The following is a 13,224-nucleotide window of genomic DNA, read 5'->3' on the forward strand; positions in this document are numbered from 1 at the left end:
ACGCAATGCCTGTTCTGTGGGCGGAGCCTTCCTTTTCCACCTCCATCTTGCTCTGCGGCGGTGTCCGGGCCTCTGGGGGCTGAAAGTTCCATCTTGTGTCTCGTCCTCTGGATAGAGGCCACAGAGTAACCGCTCAGAAGCGCCGGAGAGGACCGCCAGCATGGTGAGCACGGCGCCGTAGGACTGCTGTGTGTACGACGTGTGCTGCCCGGACATGCCTGCTGGGGACGGTGTGGAGAGCGAGGGCTGCCGGGCGTGCTGGGACTTGTAGTGCCGCCCCTGGCAGTATTGTCTTATGTTTATCAGATGTATGGCTCACGGCTCCTCCCTGTATTCTGACTCCTTATAGACTGTGTGAGGAGTCATATTTCCCTGCTTTTGTTTTTCTGTGGTTTTGTTTTCTGTTTTCCATTTTGTCACTGGAACAGAAGACATAAAATACAACAGCGCGGGATCTGTCACCCCCTGGCTGACGGGATCCGTCCTCTGATCAGGCGCCTGTCGCCCCCTGGCTGACGGGATCCGTCCTCTGATCAGGCGCCTGTCGCCCCCTGGCTGACGGGATCCGTCCTCTGATCAGGCGCCTGTCGCCCCCTGGCTGACGGGATCCGTCCTCTGATCAGGCGCCTGTCGCCCCCTGGCTGACGGGATCCGTCCTCTGATCTGTCGCCCCCTGGCTGACGGGATCCGTCCTCTGATCAGGCGCCTGTCGCCCCAGGATCCGTCCTCTGATCAGGCGCCTGTCGCCCCCTGGCTGACGGGATCCGTCCTCTGATCAGGTGCCTGTCGCCCCCTGGCTGACGGGATCCGTCCTCTGATCAGGCGCCTGTCGCCCCCTGGCTGACGGGATCCGTCCTCTGATCAGGCGCCTGTCGCCCCCTGGCTGACGGGATTCGTCCTCTGATCAGGCGCCTGTCAGATCCTGTTATAGACAGTGTCTGCCGGTGCCCATTGTGCCCATATCCGGCCCCTGTGTGTTCTCTGCTTTGTTATAGCGGAGGATGCAGCGATGATCATATTGTTTTGTCAGCTGCTTTCGAATACACATCTAATATATGGTAGTGGGGTAATGGTTCAGAAACTGGAAGACTTCCACATATTACAGGGGTTCTCCGGTCATAGAATATTGACGATCTGTCCATAGACTAGGTCATCAGTATGAGATCATTGCAGCCTGGTGCTGTGCACCTCCACCAATCAGTAGTGGCGAATGGAAGTGAACAGCGCAGATCCATTCCATGTGTAGCAGCTGCTGCCATGTACAGAGAACAGCTGTTGCCTAAGAAATCAGCTTATAATAGCTGATCAGTGGGAGCACCTGACCCCTAAGGATCTGATATCTGACATATCCTACAATCAGATCATCCATATATGACTGGAGAACCCCTTTAAAATCCTCTCGCAGTGAGAACGAAGTTTGATCTTGAGTATTGGAAATCCGCAGTGACCAGACGTAGCTAGGGGTTCAGCTCAGAGGGGCAAAACATCTGAGTGGGCCCCCAACCAATAATGCTGATTACAACTATGGTGGCGAAGCCTAATGGTGGGTATAGGGGAACTTCAGCAGATGACCGCTCTGTTACTGAAAATAAATCTTCACACAAAGACTAGCACTGATATTACTGCCATATGGTGACGTTTAGTGGTAGATATCAGTCCTGCAGAACATATAAGAGATTACAGCACAGTTGGCACAATAACAGCGCACCTCTTAGTGCCCCATATAATAATTCCCACAACTGTGCCTCTTATATAGCAATAATGCATCCTTTGTGCCCTCTAGATAGTAAAATGGCCTCAGAGAAAATATTTATTCCCAGTGCAAGTGCCCTAGAAAACAGTGTCCCCATATTGCCCATTTGGGCAGCACAGAGGCTCAGTGGTTATTTCTATTGCTTTTCAGCGCTGGGGTCCTGGGTTCAAATCCCACCAAGGACACATCTGCAAGGAGTTTGTATGTTCTCTCCATGTTTGTGTGGGTTTCCCCTGGGTTCTCCGGTTTCCTCCCACACTCCAAAGACATACTGATAGGGAATGTAGATTGTGAGCCCCAATGGGGACAGTGCCAATAATGTCTATAAATTGTCTGAATAGTAAAGCGCTGCAAAATATGTTGGCACTATATAAATTAAAAGATTATTATTATTTGCCACAATAATCTGAGTGCCCCTATAACAGCAATGCTTAAGTGCCCACTTAACATTTAATAACGTCCACTGAGTCCCCCAATGTACAGCTCCCCCAAAACACACTCCTACATTTGCTGCCATGCTGTAAAATGACCCCCACAATGATCCCCACACTGTATGATTGCCCCAAACTTTGTAATGGCCTCCACACTTTATAAGGACCCTACACTGTTTTGGGGTCCCCCACAGTAACCCCCACACTGTATGAGGGTTCCCCTTTGTTTATGATGCCTTCACAAGTTTTAATTAAAATGAAAAACAGCATATAATCCAGGATCCTGACTACTCCACCAGCACGCACCGGTCATCAGGGTCCCAGCGCTGTCATTACGTCCCCGCGCCAGGACTTTGATTTTTTTTGTGCGTGCATCAGCGCCTCCGCCGTTCTATAGACCGCAGTCTTAAAGTGACCTGTTGTCTACAGAACGGAGAGCGGTATTGTGGGGAGATCGTGCCATCCTGCTCTTTGACTTCTCGCGCCCTTTTCTTGCCTCTCCCCCTGGTAGCAACGCTAATTCTTAGTGATAATTTGTAGCAAAATATCAGAATGGGTTCTCACTCCACTTTTACCGCCAGCCCCATAAGGAATAGATATGTATAACATCTCATGTCGATCAGCAGGTTATTACTTACCCTACAGATCAGTGATGTCTTGTTTCAGGACAGCCCCTTTAATTTCCTCTCCAGGGTATAACCACTTGACATGTCTACAGTTCTCGTACCGTCTTGATTACTTTTCCGGAAATCCCAGCACAAGACAGAACTGCCCCATCCTGACATCCAGAACTGATTTTCGATTGCAGGAATGTCTGTTGCATATCTGTGCTGTGTGAATATACACTGACGTGAAATCTTGGCAGCATCAGTTTTTCTTTGCATTTCATGTATTTTGATTGTCGTGTTAATATTGCATATCATCAGTGTTTCATGCTTATCGTCAGCACATGTTGTTAATCCTCTGTTTTTTTTGTGTACTCAGCCTCAAAACGACTACATCGAGTTACACCGTAAGCGGTACGGCTATCGATTGGACTACCATGAGAAGAAGAGGAAGAAGGAGGGCCGTGAGGCTCATGAGCGATCTCAGAAAGCCAAGAAACTTATTGGTCTGAAGGCTAAACTGTACCACAAGCAGCGCCATGCCGAGAAGATACAGATGAAGAAAACGTAAGTAGCTTATTTCACTGCACAGACACAAGAGGAAACGAATAAATGAAGTTCTGTGGCTTTAGGTAATTCATGAGGCGACATGTCATCAAGTCTAATGCCCTTTGTGGCTAAAACCTGGACTTTGTGTAGTTTTGCTATTTTCTTGAACTTCAGGCGGGGCTGAGCTGCAGTATCCTGGAACGGCCACTACACAGAGAGGGGAGCTGTGCTGGCCACCTCTGCTCACATCCAGCTACTGCGGAAGCTGGAAACAGCTGATCGGTGGTGTCAGACCCCCACACATCTAACATAGACACCTATATTGAGGATTGCTCATTAATAACTTAAGCCTGGAAAACCCCTTTAACATTGCTAGAAAATACTGCAAGTTTATTATTCTGTTTTGTGTTTTTTTTGTGTTTTTTAAAAATGATGCAGAATGCTCCTGAGAAAAGGAAAAGCTAACTGCAGATGGGCCTGTTATGAAATCTGTATGAAGTGAGCTCACCCTGATGGATACATGCAGCCAGACTTGTAGTATGTTGTCCATCTTCGGGCACAGTTTTGTTTTTTTTCTTTTTCTTAGATGCCTGTAAAAAAAAAAAAAAAAAAAAAAAAAAAAAACATTTTTGCAATTGGATTTTATTAAAATTTTTGCACTATTTGCCCTCTATAGCCTCTGGTTTGCACGGTCTATTGCTAGCTGCAAAGAATCCGCCTGACAGGGTGTAACTCTTTTTCTGAGCTCCTCTCTATAATTTATGACCTCAGACCACATCAAAGTTGAATGCGAAGGAAAACAAGGCTGGAAAAGTCAAACGGTGAAAAATTTATGGAATCCGATTATACAAATTATTTTTATCCCAAAATACATGTATTTAAGTTATAAAAAAAAAAAAAAAATAAAAAAAATAATTCTCCAGAAGTGGGCCACCCTTTTTAATACTGTATTGTGGTAATAAGCAGTTCACATTAATCAACTTGATAGAAAATCACAGGACAACTGATGAGATCCACACCGTATTTCTAGATTGAATGGAGCTTTGCTCGAGCACATGCTCTGCTGCTGTATTTAATGTCTTCAGCTGATGGGGATATCCCGTTCGTAGTTACTTGGCCCATAGACTTTTATTGGTTTGGCAGTGCACGTTCTACACTGCCCCTCCATTCACTGATAACATGGGACCACGTTTTGGTGATGATGGTGCCATCAGTGGTCACTAATTACCAGACCACCCTTTTAAGTTTGTGGCTGTGTGAAGGGAAAAAATGGATTGAAAAAGAAATATTATGAAGTTAAAGGGGTTGTCCAGGCTTGATCCTGAATGGTGGTAGCGTGTGGTGAGCACGGAGACAGGATTCCCCGATATTGCTTGTGCAAGTGAGCAGACATGGCCGCGTGTATGCGATGGACAGACGAGACCTGCTTAGCCTTTCTGAACTGAAATGCATTGAGAGAAGCTTGTACATCTAGTCAGCACAAGACTGCAGATATGCGAGTAGCACACATGCGGTCACGCACGCTCACATCAGAAATCCTGACTGCGTGCACACCACACGCTGTGATGATTCAGAAGACAGTCAAGCCTGTAAACCGCGCAGACCTGACCTCTTTAGGATGAAAATAAGCCATAACTGTAGGTAAACTTAATGTATTGTTGATTTACCATGTATTACTATAATTTTACTCTAAATGTCTGAGCTGAACGACTTCTGTATGTACCCAATATTACAATTTCGCCCTGGTTGCTGTCTGATTTTCTGGATGGTTATACTGTGTAAAGGGTTTACCTAGAAAGCAATCTCTGAATATAGTAGGTCAATGAAGGGCATTACCCCACAGTTTCACATGCAACTTTTTTTTTTTTCATCTTCCAGTATTAAAATGCATGAAAAGAGGAACACCAAACAGAAGAACGATGAGAAGACACCAGAAGGAGCCGTTCCAGCTTATCTGCTGGACAGGGAAGGGCAAAACCGAGCCAAAGTTCTCTCCAATATGATCAAGCAGAAGCGAAAAGAGAAAGCAGTAAGTGATATTTGGTTCATTGATTAGTCAGCCTTCATATCCGTGTGTTAGTCTCTTACACAACATTATTTGTGCGTCTCTTTTAGGGTAAATGGGAAGTTCCTCTCCCCAAAGTCCGTGCCCAAGGAGAAACCGAAGTGCTTAAAGTTATCCGCACTGGAAAGAGGAAGAAGAAGGCTTGGAAGAGGATGGTCACCAAAGTTTGCTTTGTTGGAGATGGATTCACACGGAAGCCTCCTAAATATGAAAGATTTATCAGACCCATGGTGAGTCTGTAATAAGTTACTTTTTCCACATAATAATCAGGATAGAATAAATCCTCCGATCGTAGGCCTTAAAGGGGTGGTCTGAAACTATTATTGATTTTCATTCTAAATGTCGGTTTAATAATCTAATTGCTTTTCTAATATATTCAAATTAAAAAGTCCCTACAATTCCCTCTCGAATCTGCTTTATTTATTTTTACCTATTTCTATTTTGATGACGTTCTGTTTGAGTATCCCAGGCATGCACTGGGGATTCTCAAACGGGACATCAATGGGCGGTCACTGCCAACGTTCCTGGCCCTACCCTGAAATAAAGGGTCGCCAGTGACGTCCTTTTTAAAGGCCTGAGCTGGTCTCTGCTCTATTGCGCATGTATTGGTTGTGAATTCCAACATATGCTCAGTACAAGCCCCCTTGTCACTGTGCAATATTATTTTCAACGTACAGTGACCGTGCGCTCCCTCACAGGCTCTGAGACGTGATGAGCTGGCAAGAGAACGTACTATCAGTGCGAATTGTAAGGAGTAAACCCCGTGAGCAGAGACCAGCTCTGCCCCCGAAACAGACGTCACTTTTGGGGACGGGGCTGGTCTCTGTTCTTCTTGCCAGGTTATCTCCTTACAATGTGCACTGACAGTATGCTCTCTTGCCTGCTTTTCACTTCTAATTAGAATCATAGAATGGTAGAGTTGGAAGGGACCTCCTGGGTCATCTGGTCCAACCCCCTGCTCAAAGCAGGATTCACTAGATCATCTCAGACAGATGTCTGTCCAGCCTCTGTTTGAAGACGTCCATTGAAGGGGAACTCACCACCTCTCGTGGCAGCCTGTTCCACTCATTAATCACCCTGTCAAAAAGTTTTTTCTAATATCTAATCTGTGTCTCCTCCCATTTAGTTTCATCCCATTGCTTCTAGTCTTTCCTTGTGCAAATGAGAATAAAGATGATCCTTCTACAGTGTGACAGCCCTTGACATATTTGTAGACAGCTATTAAGTCTCCTCTCAGTCTTCTTTTTTGCAAGCTAAACATTCCCAAATCCTGCAACCGTTCCTCATAGGACATGGTTTGCAGACCAGTCACCATTCTGGTCGCTCTTCTCTGAACTTGCTCCAGTTTGTCTATGTCTTTTTTAAAATGTGGTGCCCAAAACTGTACACAGTATTCCAGATGAGGTCTGACCAAAGAGGAGTAAAGACCGATAATGACTTCACGTGATCTAGACTGTATGCTTCTGTTAATACATCCCAGAATTGTATTTGCCTTTTTTGCTGCTGCATCACACTGTTGACTCATGTTCAGTCTATGATCTATTAGTATACCTAAGTCTTTTTCACATGTACTGTTGCTTAGCTCTATTCCTCCCATTCTGTATATGCTTTTTTCATTTTTATTGCCCAGATGTAGTACTTTGGTTTTTAACAGGGAAAAATGCATTCTGTTGGTTGCTGCCCACTGCTCCAGTTTATTTAGGTCTTTTTGAATCCTCTCTCTCTCTTCTCTAGTATTAGCTATCCCTCCTAGCTTTGTGTCATCAGCAAATTTAATCAGTTTACCCTCAATTCCTTCATCTAAATCATTGATAAAGATGTTGAACAATACAGGTCCCAGGACGGAGCCCTGTGGTACCCCACTTGAGACATTCATCCAGCTGGATGTGAAGCCATTTACAACCACCCTTTGAGTCCGATCACTAAGCCAGTTATGAATCCACCTAACAGTTGCCTGGTCCATTGCATACTTGGTCATTTTTTCAATAAGGATGGTGTGAGATACTTTGTCAAATGCTTTGCTGAAGTCAAGATATACTATATCTACAGCATTTCCCTGATCCACCCAGTCAGTGATTCTGTCATAGAAGGAAATTAAGTCAGTCTGACATGACTTGTTAGTTACAAACCCATGCTGACTCTGGTTAATCACTTCATTCTTATCCATGTACTTACATACATGTTGTTTAATAATTTGTTCAAAGATCTTTCCTGGTATAGAAGTCAGACTCACCGGCCTATAGTTCCCTGGGTCCACCTTCTTCCCCTTTTTGAAGATAGGAACAACATTTGCTCTTCTCCAGTCTTCTGGGACTTCTCCTGTTCTCCAAGAATTTTCAAAGATTATGGAGAGTGGTTCTAAAATTTCTTCTACGATCTCCTTCAGTACTCTGGGGTGTAATTCATCTGGACCTGGAGACTTGAACTCATTTATGTTAGCTAAATATTCCCTCACAATCTTTCTGTTTACAGATAACTTGGATTCCTCTATTCCTTTAAAAGGACAGTGAAGATCAGTTGATGTTACATTTTCTTTCTGAGAGAAAACAGATGCAAAATAGGAATTAAAAAGTTCGGCCTTCTCAACATCCTCTCTTACCATTTCTCCATTTTCATCCTGTAAAAATCCTATAGCATCTTTGACTTTTCTTTTACTTTTGACATACCCCCAAAATCCTTTTTTATTGCTTTTGACATCTCTTGCAAGCCTTAATTCATTGTCAGCTTTAGCTAACCTGATACGTGCCCTGCAGACTGCATTATAATCTTCTTTAGATATGCCTCCCTCTTTCCATTTAATAAACCTTTTTCTTTCTTTTTAGCATGTGTTTAAGTTCTGTGTTCATCCATCCTGGTTTCCTTAAATGCTTCCCATTCTTCCTACTTTTCGGGATTGTTAACGATTGTGCTTTGAGAATCTAATTTTTAAAAATTTCCCATCCTTCCTGGACATTTTTGTCCTTAAGGACATCCAGCCATTGGATCCCTCCTATTCTCTTTCTGAGTCGCTTAAAATCTGCCTTTCTGAAATCTAACCTTGAAGTTTGAGTCTTCACATGTCTTCCTCCTCTAGTTATCCAAAATTCTATAATAGCATGATCGCTGCCTCCTAGGGTCCCAGCCACCTTTACCTCCTCAACCATTTCCTCCCTGTTTATAAGGATTAGATCCAAAGTAGCAGATCCCCTTGTTTTCTCCCCTACCTTTTGGAAGATAAAGTTGTCAGCAAGAGAGGATAAGAATTTGCTTGACCTGTTAGTTTTACTTGAGAGAGATTCCCAACAAATGTCTGGATAGTTGAAATCTCCTATGACCACTACGTCATATTTTTTTGGAGATCTTGGTCATTTGATACATAAAGAGTTCATCCATATCTTCAGCTTGCCCAGGTGGCCTGTAGTAAATGCCTACAATGGTGTCCTTTCCGTTCTCTCCTTGTATTCTTACCCAAACAGTTTCCACAGAACTCCCAGTCTCTGTAGCTTCAATCTCTGTGCAGATATACGCTTTTCTAACATACAATGCAACACCTCCTCCTCGTTTATCAAGTCTGTTTCTTGCAAATAAGTTGTATCCTTTTAGCCTTTTATTCCAATCATGTGTATCGTCCCACCAAGTTTCAGTGATTCCAATGACATCATATTTCTTTTCCTGCATTAGTAGTTCTAATTCTCCTTGCTTGTTGCCCATGCTTTTTGCATTTGTATAAAAACATTTTAGTTTGTGATTGGTTTCTCTTCCTCCCATATTTTTATTATTTAAACTGTTTTGTCTTTGTTCTTCCTTTCCACTTCCAGTAGCAGAGATCTCAATAGTATTTGTCAGCTGTATGGCTTTTTCTGGCCTTTTGCTTCCCTTCCCACATTGTTCTAGTTTAAAGCTCTTCTGATGAGTGTAGCAAGGCGACTTCCAAATACATGTTTTCCAGTCTTCGTAAGGTGCACCCCATCTCTAGCAAGTAGTCCATCATATAGGTAATTCATTCCGTGATCCAGAAATCCAAATCCTTGTTGACGGCACCATCGACGTAGCCAGTTGTTCACCTGTAGAATCTTATTCCACCTCATTGTTCCATGGCCATCCACTGGGAGGATGGATGAGAAGACCACCTGCGCTCCCAATTCTTTCACTTTCTTGCCTAAGTCTTCAAAGTCACTGCAGATGGTTTCCAGGTCCTTTCTTGCGGTGTCCTAATTAGAGCCAGCGAGGGAGCTCACTGTCACTGTTCACTGAGAAGAATATTGCACAGTGACAAGGGAGCATATACATTGGGTATGGAAAGTATTCAGACCCCTTTAAATTTTTCACTCTTTGTTTCATTGCAGCCATTTGGTAAATTCTATAAAGTTCATTTTTTTTCTCATTAAAGTACACTCTGCACCCCATCTTGCCTGAAAAAAAAAAAAAAAAACTGAATTGTAGAAATTTTTGCAAATTTATTAAAAAAGAAAAACTGAAATATCACATGGTCATAAGTATTCAGATCCTTTGCTCAGACACTCATATTTAAGTCACATGCTGTCCATTTCCTTGTGATCCTCCTTGAGATGGTTCTACTCCTTCATTGGAGTCCAGCTGTGTTTAATTAAACTGATAGGTGTGTGCCTTTCCAAATCAAGTCCTGTCTATATAAGACCTCACCGCGCATGTCAGACCAAATGAGAATCATGAGCGCAAAGGAAATGTCCAAGGAGCTCAGAGACAGAATTGTAGCACGGCACAGATCTGGCCAAGATTATAAAATAATTCCTGAATTACTCAAGGTTCCTAAGAGCACAGTGGCCTCCATAATCCTTAAACGGAAGAAGTTTGGGACCACCAGAAGTCTCCCTAGACCAGGCCGTCCAGCCAAACTGAGCAATCGTGGGAGAAGAGCCTTGGTGAGAGAGGTAAAGAAGAACGCTAAGATCACTGGCTGAGCTCCAGAGATGCAGTAGGGAGATGGGAGAAAGTTCTACAAAGTCAACTTTCACTGCAGTCCTCCACCAGTCGGACCTTTAATGACAGAGTGACATGACGGAAGCCTCTCCTCAGTGCAAGACATATGAAAGCCTGCATAGAATTTGCACAAAAACACTTGAAGGACTCCCAGACTGAGAAATGAGATTCTCTGGTCTGATGAGACAAAGCTAGAACTTTTTTGTGATAATTCTAAGCGGTATGTGTGGAGAAAACCAGGCACTGCTCATCACCTGCCCAATACAATCCCAACAGTGAAACGTGGTGGCAGCAGCATCATTCTATGGGGGTGTTTTCAGCTGCAGGGACAGGACGACTGGTTGCAATTGAAGGAAACATGAATGTGGCCAAGTACAGAGATATCCTGGATGAAAACCTCTTCCAGAGTGCTCTGGACCTCAGACTTGGCCGAAGGTTCACCTTCCAACAAGACAATGACCCTAAAGACACAGCTAAAATAACAAAAGGATTGGCTTCAGAACAACTCTGTGACCATTTTTGACTGGCCCAGCCAGAGCCCTGACCTAAGCCCAATTGAGCATCTCTGGAGAGACCTGAAAATGGCTGTCCACCAACATTCACCATCCAACCTGATGGAACTGGAGAGGATCTGCAAGGAAGAATGGAAGAGGATCTCCAAATCCAGGTGTGAAAAACTTGTTGCATCATTCCCAAGAAGACTCATGGCTGTACTAGCTCAAAAGGGTGCTTCTACTGAATACTGGGCAAAGGGTCTGAATACTTATGACCATGTGATATTTCAGTTTTTCTTTAATAAATTTGCAAAAATTTCTGCATTAGTTTTTTTTTTTTTTTTTTCAGTCAAGATGGGGTGCAGAGTGGACTTTAATGAGAAAAAAATGAACTTTTTAGAATTTACCAATGGCTGCAATGAAACAACGAGTGAAAAAATTAAAGGGGTCTGAATACTTTCTGTACCCACTGTATTGAGCATCTGTTGGAATTGAGAGCCAAAGTATGTTCAGTAGAGCAGGGACCAGCGCAGCCCCTGAAATGGATGTCACTGATAGCGCTTCATTTCAGGAGCCTCTGCCCCCTGATGTCATCTCGTTCGGCCACTTATTTGCTCTAAACTAAGCCTTATCTGTCTAGATATGGAGTCTCCAGGAAGATGGGCCAGAATAAAATACACATATGCAGGACTGGGTTTTCTGTATGCTGCAGTGTTACTGTTATAACTTGACAACGCAGATTTTCACGTGTCATCGTTTGTTTTCCAGGGTTTACGTTTTAAAAAGGCTCACGTGACTCATCCTGAACTCAAAGCCACATTCTGCTTGCCTATCCTGGGTGTAAAGAAGAACCCATCATCGCCACTCTACACAACTTTAGGCGTCATCACAAAGGGAACAGTCATTGAGGTGAACGTCAGCGAGCTTGGTCTCGTCACGCAAGGAGGCAAAGTTATATGGGGTAAGGGTTCCATTTCTAAACTGCAACTGATCGTCATCTATACGATCATAGAGCCAATATAATATTCTTTTTTTTTTTCTTTTAGGAAAATATGCACAAGTCACGAATAATCCTGAAAATGATGGCTGCATTAACGCAGTTTTGCTCGTATAATGTTCTGTGTGGCTGAACATGGACTGGATTCTGCTACAAGTAATGGCCCATATTGGGAGAACACCTTCGGCTGAGTAATTAATAAATACATTTTGTGGTAATAAGCTCGAATTATTGGTCTTTTTCTTCACTGTTAGATTAAGTATGTAACTAAAAACTGGCAACGATTACAATTGTCAGCATAACTGCTTTCCCCGGCAATAATGGCTGAATCCCACCACTCTGACCATCGGGCCGTCCTCTGACTCAGAAGGGATTGTCTTCATGTCACACACATGAGACCATGTTCAGGTTTATTGGAAAGAGTAGCTGCTCCACTCCGCTGTACATTTAGATAGCAGTCGGCTGGCGCATATGCAATGATCCGGCCTGATACCTACAGGCATTGTAAATTGAAAATGTCATGTGTGATCTAAAAACGGAATGTAATAGTGGCAGGAGCCCTTTAAACACGACAGCATAGTCTGGTGACAGATACTGTTCAAACCGTCCCCCTGTTTCACAATTGTCCATAATGTTGAAGAGTAAAATGAAGCAAATGTGCGGTAAGGTGAAACGTTCTGTTCACCCTGTGGACACAGATTTAGTTACTGCATTAACTGACATGATGAATATTATGCTTATTTTGTTCTGGTCCCCACTGCATCGTGTGCTGGGGATGATTTACTACTGCTGATCTTGCATTTAAGGCAGAGACAGACTGCTTTATTTCTCGTGTGAGGATCGCATTGCAATCCTCGGACTGACTGTCTGCTCTCCTGACCTGAGCTGGACAGCTGCAAATCCATCACGCTGTCATGCTCAGGTCAGTAGAGGTGCCGGCCAGTCCGTGCAGTGCGATACGATCACCGCACGAGTTACTTGGCAGTCTGTTTCTGCCCTTACTAGCATTGTCTGTACAGACCTTTCCATGGCTATAATTCTGAGTAGCATATACTAATATACGTCACCCCGGGCATTGTACAGTTATCACTGCATTATGAGAGCATAGCTAAGCTGTCGGGGTTGTCTACAAACATGCTCGTGGATTTCTAATAAACCATCTGCAGTATATTCATATGTGATGGATTAATTGTATAGAAGACTTGCAGAAATTTCTGCAATAAATCTGTAGTGTAAAGGCCCCGTCACACTTAGCGACGCTGCAACGATCCTGACAACGGTACGACCTGTCAGGGATCGTTGCTGCGTCGCTATGTGGTCGCTGGTGAGCTGTCAAACAGGCAGGCTCACCAACGATCAGGGGAGCAGCGACATCGTGGAAAGAATCTCTCC

At 43.8% G+C, this 13,224-nt stretch overlaps 1 protein-coding gene across 1 annotated transcript; it reads left to right on the top strand.

Moving 5' to 3' along the window:
• The first annotated feature begins 1 nt into the window (after nucleotide 1).
• On the top strand, nucleotides 2-12,053 carry NSA2 (NSA2 ribosome biogenesis factor). The gene is made up of 6 exons (XM_073679944.1): nucleotides 2-163; nucleotides 3,169-3,356; nucleotides 5,217-5,367; nucleotides 5,454-5,633; nucleotides 11,604-11,796; nucleotides 11,882-12,053. The coding sequence occupies exons 1-6, from the start codon at nucleotides 161-163 to the stop codon at nucleotides 11,947-11,949; spliced, it is 783 nt and encodes a 260-aa protein (XP_073536045.1). The 5' UTR covers nucleotides 2-160; the 3' UTR covers nucleotides 11,950-12,053.
• Nucleotides 12,054-13,224: the final 1,171 nt, after the last annotated feature.

The sequence above is a fragment of the Phyllobates terribilis genome, unplaced genomic scaffold, assembly GCF_046119375.1.
Source record: "Phyllobates terribilis strain yellow unplaced genomic scaffold, ASM4611937v1 Scaffold_1__5_contigs__length_1240528914, whole genome shotgun sequence".
Classification (NCBI taxonomy): Eukaryota; Metazoa; Chordata; class Amphibia; order Anura; family Dendrobatidae; genus Phyllobates; species Phyllobates terribilis.